General features: G+C 44.2%; 1 protein-coding gene across 10 annotated transcripts in view; it reads left to right on the forward strand.

Annotated features, from left to right (window-relative positions):
* Positions 1-15,766, forward strand: part of TIAM2 (TIAM Rac1 associated GEF 2) — a 237,245-nt gene that overhangs the window by 146,069 nt on the left and 75,410 nt on the right. For 8 of the 10 annotated variants that reach the window (XR_012324922.1, XR_012324921.1, XM_073789760.1 and 5 more), the window contains 4 exons: positions 3,178-3,363; positions 4,079-4,225; positions 7,157-7,228; positions 14,608-14,769. Coding sequence is in view for 8 of the 10 variants with exons in the window: in XM_073789760.1 (XP_073645861.1) it covers positions 3,178-3,363; positions 4,079-4,225; positions 7,157-7,228; positions 14,608-14,769 (567 nt within the window). In the remaining 2 variants the exon portion in view is untranslated. The remainder of the gene's footprint in view (positions 1-3,177; positions 3,364-4,078; positions 4,226-7,156; positions 7,229-14,607; positions 14,770-15,766) is intronic. The other 2 variants (XM_073789761.1, XM_073789763.1) reach the window with 2 other exon arrangements.

Here is a 15,766-nt window from a genome sequence, read left to right on the forward strand (position 1 = left end):
TTAAAAGTAAGATAAATATTGTCTTTAAATATGGACTAGCTGTGTGACTAATGATGGCTTACTCTGCCACAGAGCTCTGTGGGATGAAGGATGTCAGGGTTCTCCAGAGAAACAGAACCAACAGGACCTGTGAAAAATATATTTGTAAAGAGATTTATTATAAGGAGTTGGCTCCTGTGATTACAGAGATGGGCAGGCCCCAAGATCTGCAGTGAGTCGGCCAGCTACAGACCCAGGACAGCGGGTGGTGTGGTTTGCCCCTGAACACTGGCAGGCTGGAGACCCAGGATGGGCCAGTATTTCAGTTCCAGTCAAAAGGCAGGAAAAAGGCCGATATCCCAGTGTGAAGGACCATTGGGCAAGAGGAATTCTTCCTTGCTTGGGGAGGGTCAGACTTTTTGTTCTAGCCAGGCCTTCAACTTACTGGATGAGGCCCACCCACATGAGGGACTGCAGTCTGCTTTATTCTACCTACCCATTTAAATGTTAATCCCATCCCAAACACTCATAGAAACGGTCGGATTAGTGTTGGACCACACATCTGGGCACCCCGTGGCTCAGTCAAGATAAGGACAGGACGCATCATTGAAACGGAGAAGTCATAAAGTCCATTCTCATTTTCTACTAAGTTCAGATTAAAAAATTCCTCTACAGTGTGCAGTACTGATTGAGATACCAGTTCTCTTGAAACATAATCACATATATTAACAAACTTCTTGATCTTTGTAAGATCTGCTTTGGGCTTTTGGGGTCTCCCGGCGCCTTCTTCTTTCAACAAACCTAAGCATCTGAATTCATTTTCTTCCTATGAACTTACCTGCATTTTGTCCCGGGTTTTGGGTAGAGAGGTCTAGGTGTGCTGAAGATGATAAAGTGTTTCTGGCAAAATTTGAAGATTCCCTGTGTATCGTTTAGGATGGAACTGTCTTTTCCTTCCAGTGGTGCTTTGATGTGTAGTCATTTAAATACATTCAATGATGCCTTTAAAAATCTTTGTAAACCGCAGAAGTCAGTGAAAATATGAGAGATTGTCATCTTCCCTGATCTGTAGTGATTGGCATGGACCTGGGTTTTATTTTACTTGGTATTTTGTCTTTTTATTCCTCTGTGGATGGCATGGGCTCCTTTATTGTCTGGTATCCAATGACTCACTGTTTTTCTTTCCTTTCATATCCCACCTACCCCTCCCCAGAACCCCTAGAAAGCATCTCATAAGCTGTTTCACGTGGAGTTATAGATGAGGGATAAGCTTTAATACACTACCCAACCTAGAAATACCTGCATATTATTAGAAGACAAAAGAATGCGTCAAAGTTGTGGATGTTCAGGTGTCAGCTACCGAAGATATTTGTGAGACAGAACTGGGAGTATAGTGTTGCCGGGACTTAGCGCTCCTGGTATGTGTAGTTTATGGTTACAGAATACCCATCCATTACTTCTGGAATCTAGAACACTGTAACATGGCAAGACCACGAAGAGATTTGCAGTTCAATTGGAACTGCCGTGTTAGTCTAGAACAGTCATCCTCTCTAAGGCTGGTACCAGAGTTGTTGGAGGTGCTTTTGAAGTGTGAGCTTTTCTGGGCCTCATGCCTAATGAGTGGACTCCTCAGGCAGTGGAGCTGGGCATTTTTCACTTGGAAAAGCCAGCAGCTCATTCTGGTATTGATTCAAGGCTGACGTGAGTGGGCTGTTACATCACTAGCAAGGTCACACGGCATCTTAAATGAAGTTAAACTGGAAATTGGGATTTTTCAGTGCACTCTGGGACTTTTGTTTTGCGGACAAACTATGACAGATCAACAAATTATTTGTTTAGACCTTGTAGCCATCATTTTTTTTTTTTTTTTTTTTGCAGTACGCAGACCTCTCACTGTTGTGGCCTCTCCCGTTGCGGAGCACAGGCTCCGGACGCGCAGGCCCAGCAGCCATGGCTCAGGGGCCCAGCCGCTCTGCGGCATGTGGGATCTTCCCAGACCAGGGCACGAACCCGTGTCCCCTGCATTGGCAGGCGGACTCTCAACCACTGCGCCACCAGGGAAGCCCCATCATATTTCTTTTATGTGGAAAAGTTGTGCAGTGACCTTCCTAAGAAATGGATACAGAGAACTTGGAGGGGGTCTAGGGAGCACCCAGAATTTGTCCTGCTTTTCCCTGGGCAGAGGCTGAGGGGACCATAGTGTTAAATGTCAGAGAGCCTTCAAAATATCATTTGTCCAGGATTACGGGTTGACCTGGAAAGTGTACCGTGAAAGTTTAGGATCTGTTTGGGTGCTAAACTTGGCAAAGCTAGAGATGCAGTTGTTGCAAATGAAATGACACAATTCTTGTACTGAATCGTTGTAAGCCTTCACTACAGACCTTCTCTTGAATTTCGAGATTGCTCTGAATACCATTTGAAGCCCTGCTTTCTGTTCTGTTCTGAATCCCTACGTTGGCAACTTACTAGGGCCTTTCTTCACCTATTCGCTTGTTTATGTTTAAGTGAAGGTAATACTTAACACAGAACATACTTTGACATTCTTGGAAGAAGGGAGAGAGTGGCCCCCAGAGTTTGTACTTCTTTACCAACTCATGACTTAAGTTTTGAAGAATACGTAGAAATTTCTGTCGTGTAAATAATTTTATGTGTCTTAATAAGGATGTGTAGATGGTGATTCTTCTCTAATACACTTAAAATAGGAGTAAAAGCTCTGTTTGTCCTTCTGCCTGCAGTTCATCTGCTTGTTATTTTAAGTGATTCTCAGAATGTACAGAAATGTGCAGCCACTTGCCTCCATTCAGCCAGCATCTGTTTGTGTGCAGACCGGTTAATCTGATTAAGATTAGAGGCTATGAATGTAAATGAGACAAAGTGAGATAACTGACTTTCAGTGGTGCATCCTGCCCTAAGTCAGCCCGGTTTTCAGCGCTAGAGCTCTCCAGAGGCCATGGCACGGCACCGTATTGGGACCGCCGGCTTTGTTTTGTCTTTGGCCATCCTGATGAAGTACAGTGCGGTCCGACCCCATGTGTTTGGGCAGGAGGGCTTGAGATGGGGTGAGCAGGGAAGGCTCATTTCAACCATGCAGCACCAGCTGAAATGACTTTTAAAGTTTGTGAAAGGGGTCACGTTTTCAATTTGACCCATGAGCACTTCTCATTTTTATTTAAATTAGTCCTATTCTTGCTTAAACAGATCCAGCAGTGGGAGCAGAACCTGGAGAAATTTCACATGGATCTGTTCAGGATGCGCTGCTATCTGGCCAGCCTGCAAGGCGGGGAGTTGCCGAACCCCAAGAGCCTCCTTGCTGCTGCCAGCCGCCCCTCCAAGCTGGCCCTGGGCCGGTTGGGCGTCTTGTCAGTTTCCTCTTTCCACGCTCTGGTGAGTTTCCAGGAAGGCTGTTCAGCGGCGTGAAGGGGGAGCGCTGCGGATGCTCACCTTTCTCCAGCTTGTTGACATTCCGCACTGCTGTGACTTAAGCCAATAACTGACCAGGGCCACCCAGGGGCCAGGCGCCGGGGGAGGGATGATTGGCGTCCTGCTACCAAGTCCCAGCATCCCAGCTTCTTTGCTGCCCATTCTCGGAATCCAACTCCTAATACACAGTTATTAAATATTCACATCTGCGTCTGCCCTTCTGTCTGTTCCACCTCGTACAGTCAGGAAGGTGGAATCCCCGAGGAGTAGCAACAATGGTGTGAAGAGTTAAAGGGCTGACGGAAGGTTGTTTGATCTGTTCTCCCGAGAGCCCCACTGGGTTTTCTGAAATCGCTCCTGTGCAGGTGGCTTCTGTGGATAGTACTAGCTCAGCGTGGGTGGGGTGTGGGGGGGTGGCGGGTGGTCCGAGGGCTGTTGTGCTGACCCTGCTGTCCACCCCGAAGAGATGTGAATGTTGTAACTAGACGTGTTTATCCAGATAAGGGACATCTCTGTGGTGGATGCGGTCCTGGTATGTCAGACCTGCAGCAGTTCTGGGGGCTGCTCAGAACACATTTTATAGCAGGCAGGGCTTTACTCCTGTTCTAGGGCAATGGTTAATTCTCTCTGTCATCTAAATAATGGCGTCTTAAGATTTTTCTAAATTGTTTTGAATTAGGTATGTTCTAGAGATGACTCTGCTCTCCGGAAAAGGACACTCTCACTGACCCAGCGAGGAAGACACAAGAAGGGCTTATTTTCTTCATTAAAAGGGCTGGACACGCTCGCAAGAAAAGGAAAGGAGAAAAGACCGTCTATAACTCAGGTGAGTTTGCCAGCATGGGAGGGACAGCAGACCTAGCGGGAAATCCTTGATATGCCATAAATCATAAATGTTCATCCCCCTTCAGCATGAGATAAAAGTTCCTTCAAAGGGATGCAGTCTTAGCATGGATTTTTTCCTCAAATGGAGACACACAAGTTGCTCAGTCTCTTTTTGGCACTCCAAAAGAGGTATTCACACCTTGCTCACATCTGCAGCGCATGGTAACCCAAAAATAAGAATCATCAGAAAAGAAACCTTTAGAAGTAATTGTCATAGATTTTATATTAAAGAAAAAAAAGGAAGAAAGTGCTGATACATGCTCCCACGTGGATGAACCTTGAAAACATGATGCTAAGTGAAAGAAGCTAAACACAAAAGGCCACAGGTTTTATAACTCCATTTACGTTAAAAGTCCAGGATAGGCGCATCCATAGAGACAGAAAGTAACTAGTGATGGCCAAGGGCTGGGGGGAGGGGCGCGTAGGGAATGACTGCCAATGGATATGGGGTTTCTTTGGGGAGTGATAAAAAATATTCTGGAATTAGACGGTGGTGATGATTGTAGAACTTTGTAAATGTACTAAAAAAAAAAAAACCCAAAACCAACATGTAAAATTAATAATAGAGTAGCAGCAACTAAATTCTATGGATGGTGCCAGAGGCTCTGCGGACTTCATCTTTATGACACAAAGTAGGCGTTTTGTCATCACATTTTACATATGAGGAGCCTGAGACCCGGAGAGGTTGAGTCACTTCCTTTCCCCGGATGTTCACGCAGCAGCCGAGAGGCAGGGCTGGGACTTGGTCTACCTGGATGCTGCAACACTGGGCCATTGCTGCTGCTTAGTTTTCTGGAGGAAAGGCGGCTCTTTCAACATTTTGTCAAGTTAAAAATAGCCCGAGTGGGCTTCCCTGGTGGCGCAGTGGTTGAGAGTCCGCCTGCCGATGCAGGGGACACGGGTTCGTGCCCCGGTCCGGGAAGATCCCACATGCCGCAGAGCGGCTGGGCCCGTGAGCCATGGCCGCTGAGCCTGTGCGTCCGGAGCCTGTGCTCCGCAGCGGGAGAGGCCACAACAGTGAGAGGCCCGCGTACCGCAAAAAAAAAAACAAAAAAAAGCCTGAGTGCTTATTGTTGGAATGTGGCCCAAGGACAGTGAATTGTTTTCAGAACATTTTGAACACTCATATCTGAAGTATTTCCTAATGCTGTTAATACAGTTATATGATAATGATTTTTATGTTGCTGAGTGATATGTTTTAAGATTATTATTTTTTGAAAGACTGTTGAAAAGATGAGCTATCACAAAATGATCTGATCGTTTAAGTGAGTTGGGAAGTGAGTTGTGATGAAGTTCAAGGAAGTTCTTGTTTTTACTTCTGACGGGTTGCTGTTATTCTGAATACGCTGGCAGAGAGGGTCACATTTTATGAGCTTTATTTTCTAATTTTATATGGATATACACAGTTGATTGTGCATAACAGTTTTGTGAAATAGGTGAGTAGCAGGGATAGAACCAACTTCTTTGACCCGTCTGTAATCCTAAAACAATGAAGCTGGAGGTGGTGGGACACGGATTGATTGACTGAAAGAGGGCAAACTCACATGGAATCCCTTTTACTTGGCCACTGTTTTTGTATACTCACAATTGGAAAGAATATCACGTTTAAAAATTGTGGTTCTGGACTTCCCTGGTGGCGCAGTGGTTAGGAATCTGCCTGCCAATTCAGGGGATGCGGGTTCGAGCCCTGGTCCAGGAAGATCCCACATGCCGTGGAGCAACTAAGCCCACGAACCACGACTGCTGAGCCCATGTGCCACAACTACTGAAACCCGCGCGCCTAGAGCCCGTGCTCCGCAACAAGAGAAACCGCCGCAATGAGAAGCCCGCGCACCGCAACAAAGAGTAGCCCCCGCTCGCCGCAACTAGAGAAAGCCCGTGCGCAGTAACAAAGACCCAGCGCAGCCAAAACAATAAATTAAATAAATACATTTATTAAAAAAAAAATTGTGGTTCTATTTGTACTTTAGTTGTGAAAGTAATCATTTGTGGGTTATAAATGGAAATGTATTTCCTCGTTATAGACTATAGTTAACTATAAACCATTGGCTAATGCTGGGTTTATGTTTTTGAATTCAACTTCTATGAAGTTTAAATAATGTCTTTGAGGCAAATTCTGATTTTAATCAAGGTAGCCAATTCTGTTTAATTAAATGACAACGATAAATATCTTGATAATTTGCTTATAAAATGTTGACATTTAGCAATTAGGTATGACCCTAATATGGTTTTTACCCCATCATATGTAGTAAATGCCCTTAATGTAAGATTTCTTGAGAAACAAAAGCATTTGGTTGAACATTTTTGTTTTAAAAAGATATGACACTGGTATTTATGTAACTGAATGCAGTCGAGGTAGTAGGTATCCGTAAATGTGTAAATGGCCTGTTTGTTAATGTTTAGTATTCTACTACAAAATCTAGAAGAGAAAAATTGGAAAAAGTAAAGGAAATTTTTCCTAGTCCCTCTACCCAAACACAGCCACTTTTAATATTTAGCTTTATTTCTTCCCAATATTTCTTCTACGCACATTTATAAAACAGTTATAAGCTTGATTTTGGTGGCTTTGCTAACTTTGATTTCTACATCTTCAGAAACGTGTACTTCTTGGTAAAAGCAGCATCAGGAATATCCAGGGTGACTTGAATAATGTGTATCATAGAAAAGTAAAATATGTAACCGTATGGGAAGAAAAAAAGCAACTTAAAAGTTAAAACTTTACACGTCGTAGAGTAGTAAATAGTACGCATTGCAATATGAAGATCTTATCAAATGTCATAGCCCTTAAATTTTTCAATATTGAGAAAGGGTAGCCGCCAAACGAATATTGCAGAGCCGTTTCATTAGTCTTTTTTTCCCTCCTGCCTATCAGATATTTGATTCAAGTGGCAGCCATGGATTTTCTGGAACTCAGCTACCTCAAAGCTCCAATAACTCCAGTGAGGTAAACGTTGCTGTAGATGGTAGCCATCTTATTTTTACTTGGATGACACGAATGCTAAGTTAATGAGGGGATGCTAGTTCTGAATCTTTACCTGAATCTGTTGAAAATACTGTAAAGTTAGAACTCAAATGGTCCCGAGTAGGTAAAAGATGTTTGCAGAATTCCAAGTGTTTTTGAAGGTATCTAAACTCATGATAACTCCGTCTTCAAAGTGGTATAGCTAGACTAAAGCAACTTTAGTTCAAAATAGCAACTTTCATTTATTCGTCCCTATTCCTCAGCAGTTCTTACCGTCATTTGAGAGTTCGGTGACTCCAAACTTGCATTTTCCTCTTAGGGTGTCAGGGGGCTTCACACACATATTACATCATGCTGCAAATCAGTAGCCTTTGGTGCCCTCAGTGGAGCTGAATACAGGGGCCCCGTCTAGTCCCCAGGACAGCTTCTGACCGAGTAAATCCTCAGAACCATTTCTGAATGGAATTCTGGAGTAGGGTGAAGGTGGTCTGGGTGAGCTCATGCCTCTTCTTTGTGTCTTTTTCAAAGACACAAAGCTGTGTCTCCCCTTAAAGCTGTGTTTCATGTTACGATCTATTTCTCTTATCATCTGCTTCACCAAATTATTTTCTCTTAGGTTTTATGTCCAATAAACCTCTAAACCCTTTGTTGAGGTTGAAACATGATTTTAACGGCTTGGACAAACAATGTGCTGTTGCAGAAGTAGGCAGTATTACTTAACAAATTAATTGGGATAATTCAGTGACTTGGCCATAGTTTGAAAAATCTGAGGAATGGTAGAGTGTTAGACCCAGTGATGGGTCTGGGGGGAGGTGAGTGAGGAACTTTCTGGTGATCCTAAAATATACACCATAGACAACTACCTATTCTGCCTCCATGGGAGGTTGGCCCAACCGTGGGTGCTGAGCGTGGGCTCAGTTCCATGGTTATTATAGAGACCACTCCGGGGGGCAACTCTGCCCGAGGTGTCCTGAAATGGGGTAGAGAACCTCTGCTCAGAACCCTACCCTGACCTCCCACTCACAGAGGTCAGGGGCTGCCAGAGGGCAGGTCATGAGATGGGGTGCCTGTGCCCGGAGACTGTGTCATGGGCACTGCTTCTGGCTGGTCTCTGTGCCCTCCTTTGGCCAGCTTTGACCAAATGGGGCCCCGAGGAAGCCAGACCCATACCTTCCTTTTTATAAAACACACCATCAAAATGGTGGACTTTTCATAATGAATAATTTCCATTCCCTGCCCCTTTATTTCTATATACATGCAGAGCGTATTTCAAAATCAGATCAAAATACACTGTCCACCAGGGATTTTGCTTGATTAAAAACAATTATTTCACTATTATTTACTTGGTTCTTTACAATCTTTTATGGGCAGTCATCCCACCAAGTGTATATATGTCATGTCTCCCAAGCAAACTTGTAACTAGGACCCTTGATTGTGTGTGTGTTCTCAATCCATGGCTCACTGCTAAGGATATAATACAGCTTAATAAATTTGCCTCTTAATTGTCTATATTAGATGTAGCCCTTTAATGGTTGAGAAGAGCTGTTTGATCTGTAATGAAAACCCATAATTTTCGTATGTCTTCCAGCATTAAATAACAATTTAAAATTCCTACTTTGAGAGTTTAGAAATTGTATCATCAAAGCACTTTCTATTTACAGAACTTATGTTGGACTTTGAAAATAAATTTTGCTAAAATAGCCATTAATGGTCAGAATTAAGCTTAGTGTTTATTTAAATTGGGCTTTAATTAACAAATGATCTTCTTGTGATTTAATTGACAAGTCCCCCTGGCGCTGGAACGAGTGAGAGGAGAAAATTATTGCATCCTTTTTTTTAGGCATATGTATTTAAACATTTATCCCTATTTGTTTTAACTAAACATTGCTTCTGCTGTAGCAACAGTGAAGAAATTCCTTTGACATATAGGGCTATTTTAATGGTGTGTTTATCATTTCTGTACTGTAGTACTCAGATAACTACGTTTAAGTGAGTTGCAGCTAGAATGAAGGGTATTTGATTTTTTATGTCTCTGGGACTTAAAATTCTGCCTGTAGCTGGTTGAATAATTAATATTTCATTCCACTAGTTTTCCTTTGCTATTTGTTCTTGGGGAATATTTATAACTTGCACAAAACGTCTGTTTGTAAACAGTGTATTGTGTCCATTAACGTCACACAGAAAGGCCGTCGTTCCTGAGTGTGGGGAGGGAGGAGGTCACGGGTATTTAAGAATATTCTATTCTAATCGGTGCGTCATATAACCGTCCAACAGTGGGTCACCCTAATTTGAAATCTGTTAAGGTTGGAATAAGGCCAGTCTTATTTGAGTTTTTTTTTTTTTTTTTTTTTTTTTTGGCGATACGCGGGCCTGTCACTGTTGTGGCCTCTCCCGTTGCGGAGCACAGGCTCCGGACGCGCAGGCTCAGCGGCCATGGCTCACGGGCCCAGCCGCTCCGCGGCATGTGGGATCCTCCCGGACCAGGGCACAAACCCGTGTCCCCTGCATCGGCAGGCGGACTCTCAACCACTGCGCCACCAGGGAAGCCCTTATTTGAGCATTTTTTTAAAGGACACTTTGGCCAGCCAAAAACGAAAGCTGTTCCTAGGGTACTTCTTGGTGAGTAATAATGAGCCTCCGTCAACGTGTGAAGGGAGATGTTTGTTATGGAGATGTGGCAACCAATCCCTGAGGAGGCTCCGGATGGCAGCTACCCCAGAAGTTTCATTGCAGTTGCCTTGGAGCCCTGGGCCTTGGCTCTCTCTCCTGGAAAATTGGCTTGGGGTGTCCCAACTTTCTGCGGCAGTGAGTGAATGAAGTATTGTCACATCAGTCGTTAGCTCCAAACTGGAAAAAAAAACCCCGCTAATGTTGTTTTTTTTTTTAAATGGAAGCTATGAATGAAACCGCTTACTCTTGACCATAACTCGGGTCTGTTTAAATAGAACATTTAGTCTGGAACCGTACATAACATCCGTACGTGCACAGATGGATAGTACATAGATAGGTCTTTGTTTCCCTTTCATATCAACTGATGTTTGGGCCTCGGCCCAAGAAGGAAATAAACACCACCTCCTCTGTGACATTTTGCTGTTGTTAAGACAGCCAAGAGCACGTAACTCCTTTCGTGTTCTCTTCTCATCTCACTTGCTAACAGGCCTCCCTTTTTATCAGCGACTGCGGTGGGGGCCCCTTGGCCACAGCCAGGTCGTGGTTTTGCTGCCCACTCCCCTTCACCGATCCCGGCAGTAATTATGAGCCATTTGCTCCAAACGCATCTGCTGTGAGAACCCGCGGAGTTTCAGTGTTCTCTCCTTGAGGCACACGGGGCAGAAGTAATTTGACATGTGCTTTCAGGACCATTAATATGATAGTAATAAGAAATGCTTCTGTGGAAGTTGCCCTACCCTGAGGGCGGAAGTGATTTGCAAACCTTAACTGTAGTGGTCGCAGTGGCCTCGGCTGCAGTTCAGTGATGTTGCGTTTTGTGCGTGGCCGCTCAGCGCTGGACCACGCGGTGGTCTGGGCACCCGTAGTCACCATGATTCCCCAGGGTTTTGAAACAAGGGGTGATTCTCATGCGGTTCTTTATAGTGGCCATTGTTGAATTACGGTGGTCAAGCCTACTACAGTGTAATTCCACAGTCCACACTGAACTTCAAAAAAGGTCTTTGACATTGTTCATGGCTCTTTACAGTTTATGTAGTACCTTCAAACGCCATTCCTCACACCAACCTCCTGATTTCTTCATGAGGCTGGCGTGCTTTAGCCCCTTGTAAAGGTGAAGAAGTAGAAAGAAGCCCAGAGACGTGAGATAACCAGCCCTGACAAGGCTGGGATTTGACCCACATTGTCTGTTTGTTATATTTTTTGCTGTTTCATTTGTCTTCTCCAGGAACTGGAAACCTTGAACAGGCTGATGGGAAACTTAATTCTGTGGGGAGGGGGGATGGAGTGGGTGGGAGGAGTATACAGGGGTCTCAACAGAGGTGGCCAACCGGGGACTTCTGGGTGGGTGGTTAGAAGATTAATGTAGCACCTTTAAGGCTAAGCAGAGAAAGGAGTTTTCCAGATACATCAACTTGCTGGGCTTATTTTCACGATTCCCTGTTCCTTTTATGAAAAACAATGTAGGAGAATATCTTATCTGGCTTATTGAAAATAAAGCATGTGATTTCAGCATGGATAACATTGACCCTTGAGGGAATCAGTCCAGTTGTTTTCTCCAAGTGGGTACATCTTCCAACAGCCTAGGAGTTCTGTAAGCACCAAGTAGCCTTTTCTTTTTCTGGTTCTAATTGACGAATCAATGCTACATCCTCATGGCTTCCTTTGAATGGCCAGATTTTACCTTTCTTTAATTGCGTACATTTCTAGGGGGTGTGTGTTGTGAGAGTGTGTGAGATGCACAGGAAAAAATTACACGTAAATGTTCACTGTAGGATCTCTTGAGAGGATCTGAACCTTCCACGGCCTTGGCTTTGATAGGCATCGTCTCATTTGTCATTCAGTTGATCTTAGGTCAACAGTGTAGACTCAGAATGATTCCTCAGAGCACTTGTAGGCACAAAACCGTGTTTCATCGAATAGAGTGTGAACATCTCTTGTCCTTTGCATCTCTTAGTTTGCCTGCGCGCTTTTCCCTAGCCTAGAACTTCTTCCCCTTCAGTAATCCGCTCTTAGTTCTTTTTCTTGAAACTTCAGGGAGGATTAAGAACTTGACACTGTGTAAATAGATTCGAATAGGATACTGAAAATGGACAGCCTTTACTTTCCAAGCCTCTGTGTGACTGTGAATTTCTCGTTGCATCCAATTCAACATCCATGGCTTGGGTGTGTTCTGGGCGCAGGACACACTCACTGTGTGGAGGGCTGAAAGAGACTGAGCACGAGCAAGACGGAGCCTCTGTTGTCATTCATCTCAACACCTGGGGGCGTGGGAGCAGCCTAGAAATGACTGTCAAGTGGGCTGGGCTTCGCTAAGTGCTGTACCGGGACGTTGGGGTGTAGATGCGTCTGAGTGGAATTGGGGTTAAGGGGCGAAGAGAGCAGGAGACACTTCACAAGGGGGGGGGCAGTGTTTGAAATAAAGTTGAAAGGTCTATGTAGTTTCAGCATAGAAGCTGTGAGGAGGGTAAAGCAGGGGAAGGAGGTGGAGGCGACCAGGGGTCTGGAGGCAGGAGAGCGCTGCTGCTTTGTGGAGGTGTCAGGGGAGCCAGAGCATGCCGTGCGTCCAGAACAACGCCAGAGAGTCCAGCAAGTTGGCTCGTGTCCATTTCGCGAGAGGTAACTGACTGCCGGGCTGGTATTTCTGTAGTGCAGCGGCAGGGAGCAGAGGCTCCAGCCCGGCTTCCAGGGTTCAGATCCCCACAGCACGACAGTCACAGCTTCCTGTGGGAGCGTGGGCAAGTTTCTAGAATTTTCCGAACCTCATGATTCTCACTTGTTAAATGGAGGGTTGGGACAGTGCCGACCGCAGAGGGTTGTGAATGGTGAGTGAACGGGCAGTGTGTAGTATGGTCTCTCTGGGGTGGACAGGAGGGCAGGGGAGGGTAGTTGTGAATTTGTATTTCCCCGTCCCTCCCCCAGCGGGCCATCCTAGATCACGCCTTTCCTATTCTGCTCTGAAAGTGCAGACCTGAATTGCTTTGCAGTGGCAGTCAGGGCGATTTGACTTCCTCTTGGACGGGCTCTTTGTGGTTTCTTACTCCACAGTGACCTCTGCTGGGGTTTTCGTTTGAGCAAGCGTAGTTTGAGAGGCGGGTTCTGCGCCTTTAAGGCAGTGCCTGCTTGTTGCCGATGCATGTGAAGTCCCTGCTCAAATGAGCAGAAGTGCCTGGAGGTTTATTTAACCAGAGAAGAAAATGTGACCCATGTGAGATGGGACCCTACAGGAGAAATGCCGTGCACCAGGGGAAACTGGTGTCCATGCTGGTTCCCTGCGTTCTCCGGGCATCTGGTTATCTCTCTCTCTCTCTCTCTCTCTCTCTCTCTCTCTCTCTCTCTCTCTCTCTCTCTCTCTCTCTCTCTCTCTCTCTTCCTTTTGCTTTGGCACAGGAGGTTCATTTTCATTCTAGGCTGTGATCATCTTTCCAGGAAAATGTACAGAAAGTGACAGATCCAGAAATGCTACTTTAAAGATGAGCGAGCACCACATTTAAAAAGACAACACAGGAAGATTGATTCTTCCCTTTCTTTGCCTAAACCTGTTTTTTTTTCTTTTTTAAATTTCTTTATGTATTCTAGTATTTTGATCCTATACAGGAGGATCTTTTGCTTTGTGGTTTTTAAAAAATGCATAGAATTCAAAGTAAAGTCAGGCATCAATGACAACTTTAGTGTATGATAACGTGGGACATAATAATGTGATAGTGTTGGATCTGAATGTAACGTTTTCTGGTGTGTAAGGTGTTTTGGCTTCTGTGATCTCCTTTGCTCACAAAATTTGTATTATTAATTAGTCAACTTAAGCAATTGTATTATATTAACAGTATCCCCTCTTACAAAATAGAAGTCAAGGCTCAGCAAGGGAAATGTCCTGTTGCTGCTGGGGAAGTGGTAGAGTTTGTGACTTGAACATCAGTCTTTTGATTTAAATCCCCAAGTCTTGTCTTTACCATCAGACTAATCTGAGAACCTAAGCAGAGGGAAACATTTCTGAGTTGCTTAATGAATGTTATTTATTTTTGTTGATAAATTATAGAAGTACATATTAGCATGAGGTCATGGAGTTACTGTGATGGTGACGTTTAGGAAACAGAACTTCCCTGGGAAAAGTTTGTGAGAGGTGGTATGTTTGGGGATGATTTCTAAAAGTGTGTCTAGATGTGAAATAGCTGAAGGATGGAAAACCATTTAGCCCAGGATGAGGGGTTGATTTTAAAAAACAAGTAGAAATAAGAGAGAAGAGAAACGTGCTTGGATTAAGTTAAACACAGCTCACGGTTGGAATGCAGGCGGGTGTCAGAGGCCGTGGGTGAGAGGGTGTCTGAAATCCACTGGGATCACGGCTCAGACGCAGACTTCACTGTGCCCCAGTCAGCCGGCAATTTCTAGAGCAGTAAGAGGAGATACTGAGCAGCCCGTCAGTGGCTGCAGTGTCCTAACTTGGGCTAAGGCCTAGTGGCTAGAACTCGGGAGGAGGAGGAGTTGATTGACTTTGCTCAGCCTCCCAGGGCTTCAGTTGCACGTGGGTTAAACAAATGAGGAAATCTCAGGCTTGTCTGCCCCAGAGGGTCATGAGAAGCCAGGATGCGAGGAGTGTGAAATGGCTAACTATAAATTAAGGGGGCATTTTCCCAATAGTTTCCATCATTTGCTTATCAAGTCTGTCCACCTTTTCCTTTGGGATCTAAAAACAGGTGGATGACCTGCTGCACATATATGGGTCAGCAGTAGATCGTGTTCCCCGAGACGGCTCATGGGAGAGCCAGACTGACGTTCAGTTTCAGGACCATCAAGCTGTGACCGTGATGATCAAGCCGGAACACAGAGTAGAAGATATTCTGACCTTGGCGTGCAAGGTAGTGGATTTTGCGGTAGAAATATACTTCTGAATGGAAATAATCGTTCACATCGCCCTCCCGTGCCTTCTAAGTTTGAGTGGTGTTTAAGACCTCACTTTCTACACGAAGGAACCAATGAACGTATTTGTTAATTAACACATTAATTATTAGCATTTTTTTCCGTCATGTCTTAGAAGGATAAGTCATGACCCCTTGCCTTCATGAAGAACCTGAACTATCTTACTGGAATTCTATGTATACCTCTATATCTGGGATAATTATGAAGGCTGTTGTTATTTAGGTTACTTAGAGATGGTGCTCTGTGAGAAAGTGGTGTAAACTTTGAATTATTTTGATTTGATCCTAAATAGTTTTATCAAGTTTCTCCAGATTAAATGAGTTACTTGGTACCATCCACAGTTGCTTCATGGAGATTGTTATGAGATGGTGTTTTATTCATTATTCAAACTGGGTTTTATTTTGAAAAGGAAGTTTATGAGACATTTTCAAGAGAGCCCTCTGAGATCCATGAAGCCGACTCAGCAGTATCAGATCAGATGCTTTCAGACCACCAGATGGCGGAGTAGAGCTGAAATATTTTTAACTTTGCAGAGAAAATGCAAATACGTGAAATGGTAAAAAAGTCATGTAGAGTTTGGTAACTCTTTACCACGAACACTGACTTACTAGATCATCGTTCATTTCAGTCCTCCTTTGTCACTGACTTACGCCTTAGGATTCCAGACATTTATACACACAGGTTATAATCATGAATTTAATTTCCTTTCACTCCATTATGTCAGGTGTTTATTCAGACAGCAAACAGTATTGTTCAATAGCAATGATATTACTTATTAAGTTGGTAAGCATTCTGATAGAGGAGGTCAGAAGTAGTGGGTGAATTAGACCCAATTAGAACAGAGGCCTGAGATAATTTGTCATTGTTGAAAATGTGTCTGAGAGAGAATGTGTGCGTGTATACACCTTTTCTTGTGAAAAGTGGTTGGAATAGGAA

The sequence above is a fragment of the Tursiops truncatus genome, chromosome 12, assembly GCF_011762595.2.
Source record: "Tursiops truncatus isolate mTurTru1 chromosome 12, mTurTru1.mat.Y, whole genome shotgun sequence".
In the NCBI taxonomy this organism is placed as follows: domain Eukaryota; kingdom Metazoa; phylum Chordata; class Mammalia; order Artiodactyla; family Delphinidae; genus Tursiops; species Tursiops truncatus.